Genomic DNA, 13,793 nt, shown 5'->3' with positions numbered 1-13,793 from the left:
CTGAAATAATTGATCTGGGAGGGGGGGGGGGCACTCTTCCATCTTGTGTTTTGCTGCAGAATAAAATAGCTGTTAAAGAGTGACTTACAACCTAAAACTAAATGCAAGTTAAAACAAGTAAACCTAATATGTTTCAAATGAGTACCATAACTCACTGGGAAAAATAAAGAAAGAACCAGTCCAGAATAACTTAGGAATATAGTATTTGGCTATGTTTCTTCAGTCTGGGCCAGGTAGGGTAGAGTGCTTGTAAACAAATCCCGAGCTCATTTTAGTAGGCTTTGATTGCTTAGTAGCAGTATGAATAAAAGTTATGGAACTTTTAGTTATAAGATTAAGCAAATGACTGAATGTGGATGTTTCCGGGAGCCTGGATTTTCACTGTGGAGTAAGAAACATACAAGTATGGAGGAGGGCAAAAAATTCACCCTGTGGAGGTATCAGGGTGAAATCATGACTTAATAATACATGTACTTATGTGTGTACACGTGGATGTGTGTGTGTATGCGTATGCATATTTAGATGTGCTCATACGTGCATGTAGTTTCTGATCTGTCTGCTGAAAGGGCCAGCAGGCAAAGATGCCCAGGAGCCATAAACACGTCTGGTTCTCAGCTCATCGTCTCTAACACCATTTCCCACTGAGAGGAGTCAGGACTCCTCAGGGAAAGGGCTGACTCCCAAGTCCGGACCAGGTAGACAGAGTTGAGCCTGGAACATTTTGTTATATCAGAAAGTGAAGAGATGCCAATGAAAGTGATAGGGGCGTGTCACAGGAGCCATCTTGGAGGTGCTTCCCCTGGCCACTTCTGGGACAGTTTGAGTAACAAAATAATGAAGTATGGTCATGGATTTTAAGCCACTGAAAAACCATAGTAATTTATAAGCTCGTGCCAATAATACATAGGTAAGGATAAGGAATGAATGGGGAAAGCTGGTTCACAAATGTGCAGTGAGTGCTAGAGTTTGAAAGTCATCATTTTGCAGCCATCAGGCAAGAATCCTCAGTGAATACTAAAGAGAGAATTTTTTGCAAGAATCAGGATATTTGCATGGTCTTACAGTGTCTCCTCACAGACTGCCTATTAGTAACAAGGGAGAATAGAAATGAGTAGTTATACAGTGGAGACATTGGACAGCATCTTGACTGGGAGATCAAAATTATCATCACCAGTGAGAGACAGATGGATCCCATATACCACCAGATGTGATGCCCTGAGAAAGAAGTAACATCACCTGTGCAGAATTCCAGTTGAGAATGCAAATCTGAATCTAATCATGGGGAAACTTCAGACAAATCCAAAATGAGGAACATTCTATTAAAAAGGGTGAAGAGGAACTGTATTCTTCTAAAATATCAATGTCAAGAGACAAAGGTGTGAAATGTTCCAAATTAAAAGAGATTAAAGTGATATGACAGCTAGGTAATAAGCTGACCCTGGGCATGATCTGTGCCAGACAGGAAAAATACCACAGAGGACCTTATTGGGATCAGCAGGCAAAGTTAAAATATGAGTGGTAGATTGGATGAGAGTATTATATCAATGTTACATATACTGGCATTGCTAACTATATTGTCACTATGTAAGAGAGTATGCCTGTTCTTAGGAAATACACACATATATGCATATATACAAATGTCTATCCATCTAAAACAAATCTGTGTCAGAATATATATATGGATGTATATGTGTGTATATGTTTATGTATACATATACACATATGTATGTATATACATATACACATATATGCATATGAGAGTGTGTGTGAAAAAAATAGAGGGGAAGGAGGTGCGAATGATAAAAAATATAGAATAAATTGTCACAATAAATGAATCAGGATAGTGGTTACGTGGGTCTTCTTTTGTTTTTCTTGGCTGTTTGTTCTGTTTCTGTACATTTGAAATTATTTCCAGAGTAAACATTTTTTTTTAAATGACCTACTATAAAATTTAGAACAGTGGACCAAATTAAGAGGTCATTTAGTAAATGCTTAAAAGGCATTTGAGGTAAAGTTCAATACTCGATTCTGGAAAAAACAAACAAACAAAGGAACAAAAAAAACCTCCTAAAACAGGACTTAATAGTTCCTTAATATGATTAAGGGGGAAAAAAACCAAATCCTAAACTCCGCATTTAATGATGAAATGCTTGAACCTAGGTTCATAACATATAGGTCTCTTTCCATGATCTGCAAACCCTGAAAATTGTACATAAACACAATATTGCATATATTTGGGATCAAGGGAGAAATTTTTCATTAAGTTCTAAAGTTGACCGTTACCCCAAAGTAGTAAAAAGCCATTGCACTCTAGAATATTTCTATTAAAAATTAGGAAGAAAATACGGATTCTGGGAATGCTGATACTTAACATTGTTCCAGATATCTTGACTAGCGTATTCAAATGTAGAATTATTGATAATGGAAATAAGCCAAAATTATAATTATTGCAGATGATATGATTAATTGATAATATTTTTGGGAGAGATTCTTGAACTGAAGTTAGTAGGTCAAGGGTCTTGATATATTATGCCAATTACTTTCCAGAAAGCTTTTGTTAATTTCCACTTATACCATAAGTCTATGGATGAGTGCCTTTCTTCTTTCACCGATATAGGTATTACTGACATAGTAATACTCGTGGTCGTTGTGTTTATTCAGAAGTTATGGTTGTTTATCTAGAAACCTTTAAAGAATTTAGTTTTAGAGATTTTATGTCAGTTTTCTTTAATCTGGCAATAACCAGTTAGAAAATATATTGTAGAGGAAAATCATGCTTCTAATATCAACAGAAAACATAAAATTTTGGAAATAATATGAATGAGCAATACATGAGAATTAGGTAAAGAAAACCAAATTTTACTGAGAGAGAAAATTTAGATATGTAAATAAGCAGTCTGTGTTCCTTAAAGAGAAGGCTTAATATTGTGAGAATATTTTAAGGATATCCTTTCTTCCTAATTCAATTTATGGTTTAAAATAATCCATGCCAGAATCACAATGTGTTATTTTTTGAAAGTCGGAAAATATGATCTGAATATTACCTGGCAGGTTAAACAAGTGAAAATAGCTAATTTTTTTAATGGAAGAGTAAAGAAAAAATTCTTGATGTTAGATTAATTATGAAACTACAATTAAGTCAGGGTATAGACAAAATGGTAGAATAAATTAAACTCAGACTATGTTGTATTTCAAAATTAATGTATGTTAAGTGAAGCATAACAAATCAGTAGTCTTCTAATGGTCCTGCAGTAACAAAGTTAGTTTTTAGTTGAGGCTGTAGGGAGGAACCCTGACCTCATTTCACATATGCAAATAGATTAGTGAATTGAGGGTTTTTTTTTTTTTTAATGGCAAGCTGGTAAAAAGCAAGAAGAAAAATACATTTTATCGGAGACAGAAATTTTCTAAGCATAAAAAGCAATAGAAAAGATCACAAGAGAATTTGACTACTCAAAGCTTTTAAACTTCTGTAGGTTAAAAAAAAAAAAAAACCAAACACCAAGAACAAAATTAAAAGACAAAGGACTGATAGGGAAACAAATAGGAAATAAATTATTTATATCTTACTTGCAGCTCATAAAAAAATAATAAAAATATTAGAACCCCAGTAGGATACATAGGTAAGAAATATGAACAGTAAGTTCGTAAGAGAAACACAGATGGCTAATAAACATATGAGAGCATATCCAGTCTCACATGTAAATGAAAACAATATTGTTTTTCAGCGAAAATTTATTTTAATTTTTTTTTTTTGTCTTAAACTCACTCAATACTGGCATGGGCAAAATGATAAAGGCACTCATATACTGCCGGTAGGGTGTAAATTGATATAAGCATTCTGGAAAGTCGTTTGGCAAAGTGAATCAAGAGCTTTCGATCCAGTTATTTAACTTCCAGGAATCTCTCCTAAGGATATTATCAAAAATTATCCAGAGACATTTATCCTGGCATTGTTACAACAGAAGAAAATTAGTGTCAACACTATGGTCCAGTAACGGGAGAATCGCTAAAGTAAATTGTTGTATCCATATAATCGTGTAGATAACTTTAAATGTTTACAGAGAAAGTTTAGTAATAGAACCAAATACAGCACATCAAACTGTTAACTTTTGCCTCTACATCACTAAACAAGTGATGATATTTTCTTATTCTTTATATTTTGTTTTACTTTCTAAATTTTTGAAAATGAAAATTCCTCATTTTTATAATCAGGAGAAAAAGTAAACACGTGTGTGTACGCACACACACACAGTTTCTCGTGCGTGCGCTCTCTCTCTCTCTCTCAAATTGTTTTCTCTACATCAAGCAGGAAAATGGACTTCTGCTCCAGCAGCTATTTAATTGCCACAGAAGTCGTAGACGTTGTGTGTACATGTAAACACAACACATAATATTTTGGATTGGATTGGAGACCGTAGTTTTAGCATTGGCTGAGCCATGCAAGGTGGATTGTTTAAAGCCACATGGCATGGGACTCTGTTTGCTGCGTGGCCTATAATAATCTCCCTTAATGGTGTAGGGCTTTGTCAGAACGTATCCCCCCCCCCCCCCCCGTTTCCTTTTTTTAAAGGCTGGGTAGGATCAATTTCCTACACTCCTGGCACTCTAAGATGTCACAGGAAGAAGTTTGGAGCAGATGGTAGTTCAGGGAGATCAGATTCCACACAGTATGAATTATTTTTATAGTTCCCCCCCCACACCCCCCAGACCTTCATCTTCTAGCTCAGCACTACTTCCTCCATGTGGTTTTCTAGCCCTTTTACTTTTGATTCTCCCTTCTCCTACCCTAATATTTTCAAAGAGCTGAGCTACAAAATAAATGCAAGAAAGAGAGCTCATATGATGAGTATATGTAGAATCCAATAATAAAGTCCGGCTTTATTATGCTGTATTTTTAGAGTGAGAATATGCTTTCAATCCATGGCCAAATAGGGCATTAGACTCTTGTCAAAATGAACTTGCTGTATCTCGCTACTAATTTTTACGAGACTGTGTTGTTATATTATTTCTTAGAAACCTCTTAGACATACACGTTAACAAAAGGACATTGTATTAGCTAATATGGTTAACTAAGATTTTATCAGCTGTACAAGATTTAGAGAAAAACCAAAGTTTAAATCCATGCGAATTCATATATTGAAGAGACACAGATGCCTTTCAGCTGTGAGAAATGGTAATGAATATGATCCGTCCCTTGTCTTCCTACAGGAGTGCATCTTTACTATGTGGGAGGGGAAGTGTATGCCGAATGCCTCAGCGACAGCAGCATCTTTGTGCAAAGTCGGAACTGCAACTACCATCATGGATTTCACCCCACTACTGTTTGCAAGATCCCTAGTGGGTGTAGTTTGAAAATTTTTAATAACCAAGAATTTGCTCAGTTATTGGCACAGTCTGTGAACCATGGCTTCGAGACAGTCTATGAGCTCACTAAAATGTGTACTATCCGCATGAGCTTTGTAAAAGTAAGTAAGTCCTCTGCTTAGGCTTTAACATGTTTGCTGTGCTTTCTCGCAGTATATAAATCTATATCCTCTTGATATATGTCCATAGAAGCCAACATTATTACCTAGGCATTTTTTAAACTTTAGTGAGGATGTCGGTTATTAGGATATAGTTAGAATATAGGAGTGTTTGTATTTAAATGTCAACAGTGTAGCAGGCTTTAATAACTTTTTCCTCTTCAAATAAGCACTATTTTAGCTACTGTAATACCATAAGAATATGTTTTGTTGTATATTTAACATATATAATTTAAATGCACGATTTTCTTAAAAGATTAATTCAGTAAACAAACCCCCCTTCCTTTTTCATTCTGCATTTTTAGTACCTTTATGATGATAACATTTGTTGCTTTTGTTTCAGCAATAAATGAGTGATCTTTTTTAAATAAAAGTTCACCATGCTGGGGTTTATTTGTGATAGGTCAGGTTTTTTTAATGGTTCCAGTAAAACCTCATGATTTTCCTATAATTCAGAAGTTAATAAGACCCTTGCCCAAAGATCAGTAGATACCTTCGTTCTAAGACTGTTGTTAGGGTTGAGGATGGAGAAGGTTAAAGACATTGCTCACAATAATTGATCTCTTTCTCCCTTCTCTTCCACCTCCAAGAAATAAAAAAAATTTTAAGATGTCAAAATTAAATATCAAATATCTGACTAGATTTTCATGAGTTGTAACTTATTCTAGTAACTGACTTGTCTCTAAATACTCAAAGATAAATTTTCATCCTGTTACCTTGAGAAACAAAACTAATTATATATTTGGGTGAGGCAATCACCTTTTATGTCCTCTCTTCAGAAGCTCACCCAACTTGTTGTGAAACCTGTTTTGTAATGTATGTATTACAGAGGGTAATTTTGGAACCTTACTTTGTTAATCATCCTTTAGATCAAAGATGCCTTTCCCTGAATATCATTTTTTTCTTACTTCTTGAATCATATTAGCAGATTCTGAGTTTTTTCTCCTGGTGTTGGTTTTCTTGAAACATAATTCACCAGTTTTGTGATGTGTGTGTGTGGCTGAGTATGGTACCTTGTTAGTATTAAAGGAGGGTTTTTACCTTTTAAAGAAGTTTACCAATATGCTGTGTACCTATGGGACTGGAAAGATCTTTCTCATGCACTATTAATATTCACGGTTTAATTTTTGACTTTGCATTTGGCTAAAATGAATTTTAAAATGAAGACTCTGACTTGCCAGCGATGGTTTTTGTTTGTTGGGGTTTTTTTTTTTTTTTAATTTTTTTTTTTTTTACAGTTGATTTATTTTGAGGGAGAGAGGGTGCGTGCTCGCACAAGCAGGGAAGAGGCAGAGAGAGAATCCCGAACAGGCTTTGCGCTGTCACCACAGAGCCCAGCTCAGGGCTCTGTCTCACAAACCATGAGATCGTGCCCTGAGCTGAGATCAAGAGTTGGACCCTTAACTGACTGAGCCACCGAGGTGCCCCTTATTTGTTGTTTTATTGGTATTGAGGAAAGAATACCTTTTTTTTTTTTTAATGTTTATTTATTTTTGAAAGAGAGAGAGAGAGAGACAAAGTGTGAGCGAGGGAAGGGCAGAGAGAGGGAGACACAGAATCTGAAGCAGGCTCCAGGCTCTGAGCTGTCAGCACAGAGCCCGACACAGGGCACGAACCATGAGATCATGACCTCAGCTGAAGTCTGGCATTTAGCCAACTTAGCCACCCAGGCGCCCAAGAATAACTATTAAGAGTCAGGAAACCCAGGTTCTAGTTTTATCTGCCATTTTATTTTATTTTATTTTATTTTATTTATTTTTTAACATTTATTTATTTTTGAGAGAGCGAGAAAGAGCATGAGTTGGGGGAGGGGCAGAGAGAGAGGGAGACCTAGAATACAAAGCAGGCTCCAGTCTCTGAGCTGTCAGCATAGAGCCCCACTCGGGGCTCAAACTCCCAAACCGTGACATCATGACAGGAGCTGAAGTCGGACGTTTAACCAACTGAGCCACGCAGGCACCCCTTAGCTGCCATTTTAACTGTGTGATTAAGGCACAGGGATCTTTTGCCCTTCCTCATGTTCATCTTTAAAATGGGTGGATAGGGGCGCCTGGGTGGCGCAGTCGGTTAAGCGTCCGACTTCAGCCAGGTCACGATCTCGCGGTCCGTGGGTTCGAGCCCCGCGTCAGGCTCTGGGCTGATGGCTCAGAGCCTGGAGCCTGTTTCCGATTCTGTGTCTCCCTCTCTCTCTGCCCCTCCCCCGTTCATGCTTTGTCTCTCTCTGTCCCAAAAATAAATAAACGTTGAAAAAAAATTTAAAAAAAAAAAAAAAAAAAGTAAAATGGGTGGATAGAGTTGGGAACTGTGGTAATCATTACAGAGTTCCCCTGATGAGTCTATTCTTGAAGGGCCACTCAAGAAGAATCTATGACTCTACTGCTCCAGTTGAATTTCTCTTCAAACTCATTTCATATTGTTTACCCTGTCACTTTTAATGGTTTTACTTTTATAGATTTTTAATTATTTACACACAAGTAAAAACAAACTTTACACTAATAAAAAGTGTTTATGATACGAGGATATGCATTAAAAATGTATTGGATTTCATTCATTCAGCAAATATTTTTAGCACTATTCCAGAGAATTAATACAAAGATGAAAAAAAGCACCTTAAAGTTTCTAGCTTCACAAATGCTTACAGCCTAGTATATGCTTAATTATAAAATAACATGATATATACTGGAATGGAGGGTAATATAAGATATAATAGACATAGCTGGGAAGCCGGATTTGGAAAGCTAAGGGTGAACAAATTTTGTTTTAAAACTCCTGCTGACATGATGAAGGGCAGCTGCTTATCATACATTTGCAACAACAAGTTTGCAGAGTGTTTATATGGTATTGTTCTTTATTAAAACCATAAGGGTTTTATACCTTGCCCTTGCACACTTAGCATCTTAGAGAAATTATATAGGTCATTTTGCTAATTTTAATAGCCAGTCTTTTTGCCATTTTGAAGATGATCATCTTGGACTTTAGAACATACATTTTCTAAATTATTTGCACAGTAAATTCCCCATATATCTGAAAAATCCAAGTCCATTCAGCTGAACACGTATTTCTAGAGCTTCTGCTTTGTGCCAATCACTGTGCTAGATGTTTGAGATGGAGATAAATAAGATCTGATCCCTGCCTTCAAAGAACTTACTGTCTAATGGGGGAAACAGGCACACATACCTTTAAATTAAACATAGCAGTGTATTGATATTTGTACAAATGTATGAATGTATATACATATGCACTTCATATATCACACCTTCTTCCTGAGAGTTCTGGTATTTATATGTACTTCTTGAAATTCCTGGAGTAGATAGGTATCAGATAAATAGAACCCAGCCTTCTCTGACATTCCTCATGAAACAAGGGTTTATGAGAGCTTTATATTCCATTGCCCACCACACTAGTGAGTTTTTGATCATTGCAGTTGCAAAATTACCTTTGTCTTTTGCAACTTTAGTGTCCCGATTCAGTCATACTGAAGATGTCTGGCAGACTACCTTCTTGTACAAATGTATAATGGAATCTATTGATTCAAAGCAATGCTTCGGTGTCCGTAATAGCTTTCTGGATATGTATGTGCCTCTGCCCGTTTGCTTAGAGACTGAAAGATCAAGAGCTCTGTGTTGGTAGGAGGACCTTCAGTGGCTGAGGAGGGAAGAAGCAGAAAGTCAGTTTGGCTAACCTGACTTTTTCTTTATTTTCTTGATGATAAAAAGTTAAAAGGTGCCTTCGTTAAATGAAACAGCCTTATAATATATTTGAAACTTTCATTCCCCAAGACCAGTGCTTCTTAACTTTGATTCTGTGGAGGAAACTTAGGGAGCCTAGAACACACCCATCACCTGAAACTGCCTGCCATACTGTATGTGTTTGTACACACAAGCATCTGTCTTATGGAAGGCATCTGTGTCTTTAATCAAGAGTGTCTGATTACTTGAATTCTTCTTACTTAAAAAGTTTAATCACAGAGTGAAGCAAGTTAAATGACCTCCACTGTGTCTTCTAGGGTTGGGGAGCAGAATATCACCGCCAGGATGTTACTAGCACCCCCTGCTGGATTGAGATCCACCTGCATGGCCCCCTCCAGTGGCTGGATAAAGTTCTTACTCAGATGGGTTCACCTCACAATCCTATTTCATCTGTGTCTTAAACAGCCTCAGGCTTCTGCCTCTTGAAAACTATTGAGCCTTGCATGTACTTGAAGGATGGATGAGTCAGACACGATCAAGAACTGACAAAGGAGCCTTGATAATACTTGACCTCTGTGACCAACTGTTGGATTCAGAAATTAAAAAAATAAAAAAAACCAAAAACCTTGGTAACATACTGTCGATATCAAGAACCTGTTTAGTTTACATTGTAACATTCTATTGTAAAATCAACTAAAATGCATACTTTTAGCAGGACTTCGTGTATAGTTAAAGGAGAGATGGCCAAGCCAGGGACAAATTATCTATTTGGTCCTAAGAGAAATGGTCCTAAGAGATTCTTTTGTGTTTGGCACTTCAGGGTCATCGTTTGGCAGAAGTTTAGCATTAATAGTCTTTCTGAAGTGTGTTTTTATCAGGTTTAGAACCCATGTTGAGTCTTATTTTCATGGGTTTTCATAATGTTTTAAAACTATTTGTTTAGTAATGGGTTTTGTTTGTTTTTTAAGTAAAGTTTAATCTGATGATATACATAGTAATCTTTCTAAAATTGTACGCTGACCATACTGCTGTCAGAATAATGTTAGGTATATGCTCTTTGCTAAATATATATGTACAGAATATTTGGAAGTTAAGAATGGATTAGACTAGTGGACTTAGTATTTGAGGGGGTGGGGGAGAGGGAAATGACAACTGCAAATGTAGAATATACTGTAAAAAGTCAGTTTGTGACTTTCAGGAAACAAACTGATGCCTGAATTTTGCTGTGTTTCAATTTTTTAGACATTTTATCCTTTTCTTTTTTTTTTTTTTTTTGGGCGCCTTCTATCCCATCCTCTCCAAAAAGCAGTTGTGCAGCTGGTTAATTCATGTAACTGTGAGAGCAAATGAGTAATTCCTGCTACTCTGAAATCGACTGCCTATATGTCTCAATACCAACCGTATGGAGTACTTCAATTTAATAAGCAGTTTTTTATGGAGTTTACAAAAACTGGCTTTAATTTTCAAGTGAATTGTTCACCAACTGTTAAATATTTGGAGGATTTAAAGAACATCCCTGTTTAAATCCATTTCAAACTTTTAAGGATTTTTTTTGTACTGTGTTTGGTTTTATTTTTCTTCTGCTAATCTTTTATATTCACTTATGCTCTCGTACATTGAGTACTTTTATTCCAAAACTAGTGGGTTTTCTCTACTGGAAATTTTAAATAAACCTGTCATTATTGCTTACTTTGATTAAAAATTTGTCGTTTCCTTATTTCACTTGCTAGATTTTAGGATCAATCAGATTTGCTTCTGAATCTTCAGAGCGATTTCTCTCAAATAATTCTTTGCCAAACATAACAAACTAAGTTACTAATACAGAGACAGGGAAACTGAATCATGAAGAGGGCAGCATCCCTATCAATCAGAAAAGGACGTGTGGAACTTTGGAAATTAAGAAAAAAGGAGCAAAATTTGGAATTTTAGACCTAACCGTATAAACTTGTTTATGTGAGGAATTGCAGCACCAACAGTTCTAGATGGACAAGACTCTACGGCATCTCAGCTTCACACAAAAAAGCAAGTGTAGGGGCGCCTGGGTGGCGCAGTCGGTTGAGCGTCCGACTTCAGCCAGGTCGCGATCTCGCGGTCCGGGAGTTCGAGCCCCGCGTCGGGCTCTGGGCTGATGGCTCAGAGCCTGGAGCCTGTTTCCGATTCTGTGTCTCCCTCTCTCTCTGCCCTTCCCCCGTTCATGCTCTGTCTCTCTCTGTCCCAACAATAAATAAACGTTGAAAAAAAAAATTTTTTTTTCAAAAAAAAAAAAAAAAAACAAAAAAAACAAAGCAAGTGTAACGTTGGCCCGGAAGGAGAGCTCAAAACTGCAGCCAGACGGTGTTCGCTTGCCCATCCACCTCCTATGGGAATCCTCTGTCCTCTCTCCCATCCCCCACCCCAACCCCAGACACTTTGCCCATGAAGGACACAGACTTGAGAAGACTTAGATTCTTCCCTTGGCCACATCGATGCCACCCCTTCTTTTGATACATCCTTCCCACAGTTGTTTACCATAGCTCCGTTTCTGCCCCGAACTGTGACCAAATAGAAACTTCTGCTGCATCTTGCTGTCTCCAAAAACATTGTGCCAGTGGAGAAAGCCCTGGATAGAATACCTATATTAGTGCACACGTTTATGGGCATCTGCTGGGTCACTTAACTTCAGTGAACCTCTGGTCCCTCACTTGTAAAAAGGAGACACTGTTTCCTTATCACAAAGTTGAGGTGAAGCTCTTTTGGAAGAAAAAGGTGTGAAAATGCCCTGGAAACATTACTGCATGTGAGTACGGGAGTCACTGTTAAACCCTCCCCTGTGTGCTATTTTCCCATTTCCCTAAGTCATTCCTCTCACGGGTGATCAGGAGTGATGATGGGGATTAGTGTGATGCAATAAAGTTAGAGAAGATGAATAAATTAAAACTATTGAGCTTCAACAACGAAGTGTCGCTGAAAATTGTCCAACAATAAAGAGCCAGGGTCAGGATTTCTCACCCTCTTCCTAGCAGTTAGCTATTTTTTGCTTTCCCCCAGTTCCCATGGCTGCTTGCTGGTACAGTTATGCAAATTGTTAACTGGGTGTAGCACTCTAGTAGGCAGCTTGGAGATAGACTGGGTCAAACTCCAAAATAATCCGGAAGATTGAAACCTACTGGAAGGGGGTACCCTAGGAATTTGCGGCATGGTAAATGAGTCCTTCCTGCTCAAGTGCAATTATTTGTGTTTTGGGTAAAATCTTGATAGAGGTCATTGTCGTCATAGGAGACTATTGAGTCTTCCTGGAAGTTTCGGATTAAGGGGAAAAAGAGCAACTGTTAGGGTTACTTTAAATTCAACAAATTCAAACAAAAAGCAATGCGAGCTGTTTCATAGTAGACCTATTTCCTGCCACCAAGAAACCACGAACGGGGATGATTAGAAGTGGAGGGCCTAGAGCTCCTCACTCCCTCGTTTCCGACATCCAGTGAGTTCCTTAAGTTTCCTGCACCTGTTTAATCACCCATAAAATAGAAGCAACAAAGCCTGTCTCATGGAGTTACCATGGAAATTAAGTCAATACACGCGAAGCACTTAGAACTTCTCAATAGATATTAATACGATCAATTCACACTATCTGGGAAAGCAATCAGAGAAGAGTTCAAATCAACAAACATTTAATGAAGACTACTTACCTTTAAAACATGTAAGAAGCACGGTGGGGAATCCTGACTGACCTCAGGGAGTATGTAGTCTAGTGATAAGAGAAACCCAACGGAGGAAAGCTAGCAGTTTGTGAAGGCTTCCCACGCCAAGCACTGTGAAGCAGTTTCCACACAAGAACATAAGAGAGAATACTCTATCCTCAACTCCTGTCATTTTTCTTATAAATGAGGAAACTAGCCCAGAAGCTAAATAACTTGCCCAAAGTCACCTAGCTAGTTAGTCTGGGAATCAGAATTTCAATTCGGGTAGGACTTAAAAATTTAGAGTTAATTCCATTATATATGTTTCTGTTGTTAGTTTGCAGACATAAACAGTATAAAATAAGGCAGAAGGAAAAGCACAAAGGAAAGAAGATACAGTTCAGACTTCAGTGAGTAAAGAGATCCATAAAGGTTTTACAGAGGAAGTGGTATTTAAGGTTGAGCTTTGAAGGTTGGAAGCATTTTCATAATTGGAGAAACTTCTGGGCAAGAGAACAGTCTGAGTAGAAGTATACGTGACAGATAACCTGTTGCTTGGTCCACCCCGGCATCTGCCCACCAGTTTCTGAAGACATTCCTCCAACCTACAGGATTACCGTGGGATTTATCAAACAGTCCCTCTGGCCACTATTAGGTGGTCTCCGTAGGGACCTGTTCTGTAGGAATGCTGAGACTAGAAGAGTTTTTCTGTGTCTGGCTGAAGCTAAGGTAAACCTTGGGATTGTCCCTACCATCTCTTTGGCTCTATGGGCTGGGGATGAGAACATAAGAGAGAGTTTTAAGGGCATCCAGACTGTAGGGTGTAGGACTTACCAAGTGCTGCCACATTCCTGTTAATGGTTATCCTGCGACACCAGAATCTTGATGGCTAATCCGCTCTTTCGCTTCATGTAGTTTGATTT

The 13,793-nt window shown here is 37.7% G+C and overlaps 1 protein-coding gene across 1 annotated transcript in view; it reads left to right on the top strand.

Annotated features, from left to right (window-relative positions):
• The window catches only part of SMAD1 (SMAD family member 1), a 78,954-nt gene extending 68,051 nt beyond the window's left edge, over nt 1-10,903 (top strand). The window contains exons 6-7 of the mRNA XM_023252779.2: nt 5,212-5,468; nt 9,532-10,903. Coding sequence (XP_023108547.1) covers nt 5,212-5,468; nt 9,532-9,675 — 401 coding nt within the window. The 3' untranslated portion in view covers nt 9,676-10,903. The remainder of the gene's footprint in view (nt 1-5,211; nt 5,469-9,531) is intronic.
• The last annotated feature ends 2,890 nt before the right edge of the window (nt 10,904-13,793 follow it).

This window comes from Felis catus, chromosome B1 (genome assembly GCF_018350175.1).
Source record: "Felis catus isolate Fca126 chromosome B1, F.catus_Fca126_mat1.0, whole genome shotgun sequence".
In the NCBI taxonomy this organism is placed as follows: domain Eukaryota; kingdom Metazoa; phylum Chordata; class Mammalia; order Carnivora; family Felidae; genus Felis; species Felis catus.
This window is presented reverse-complemented; position numbering and strand designations above follow the sequence as displayed.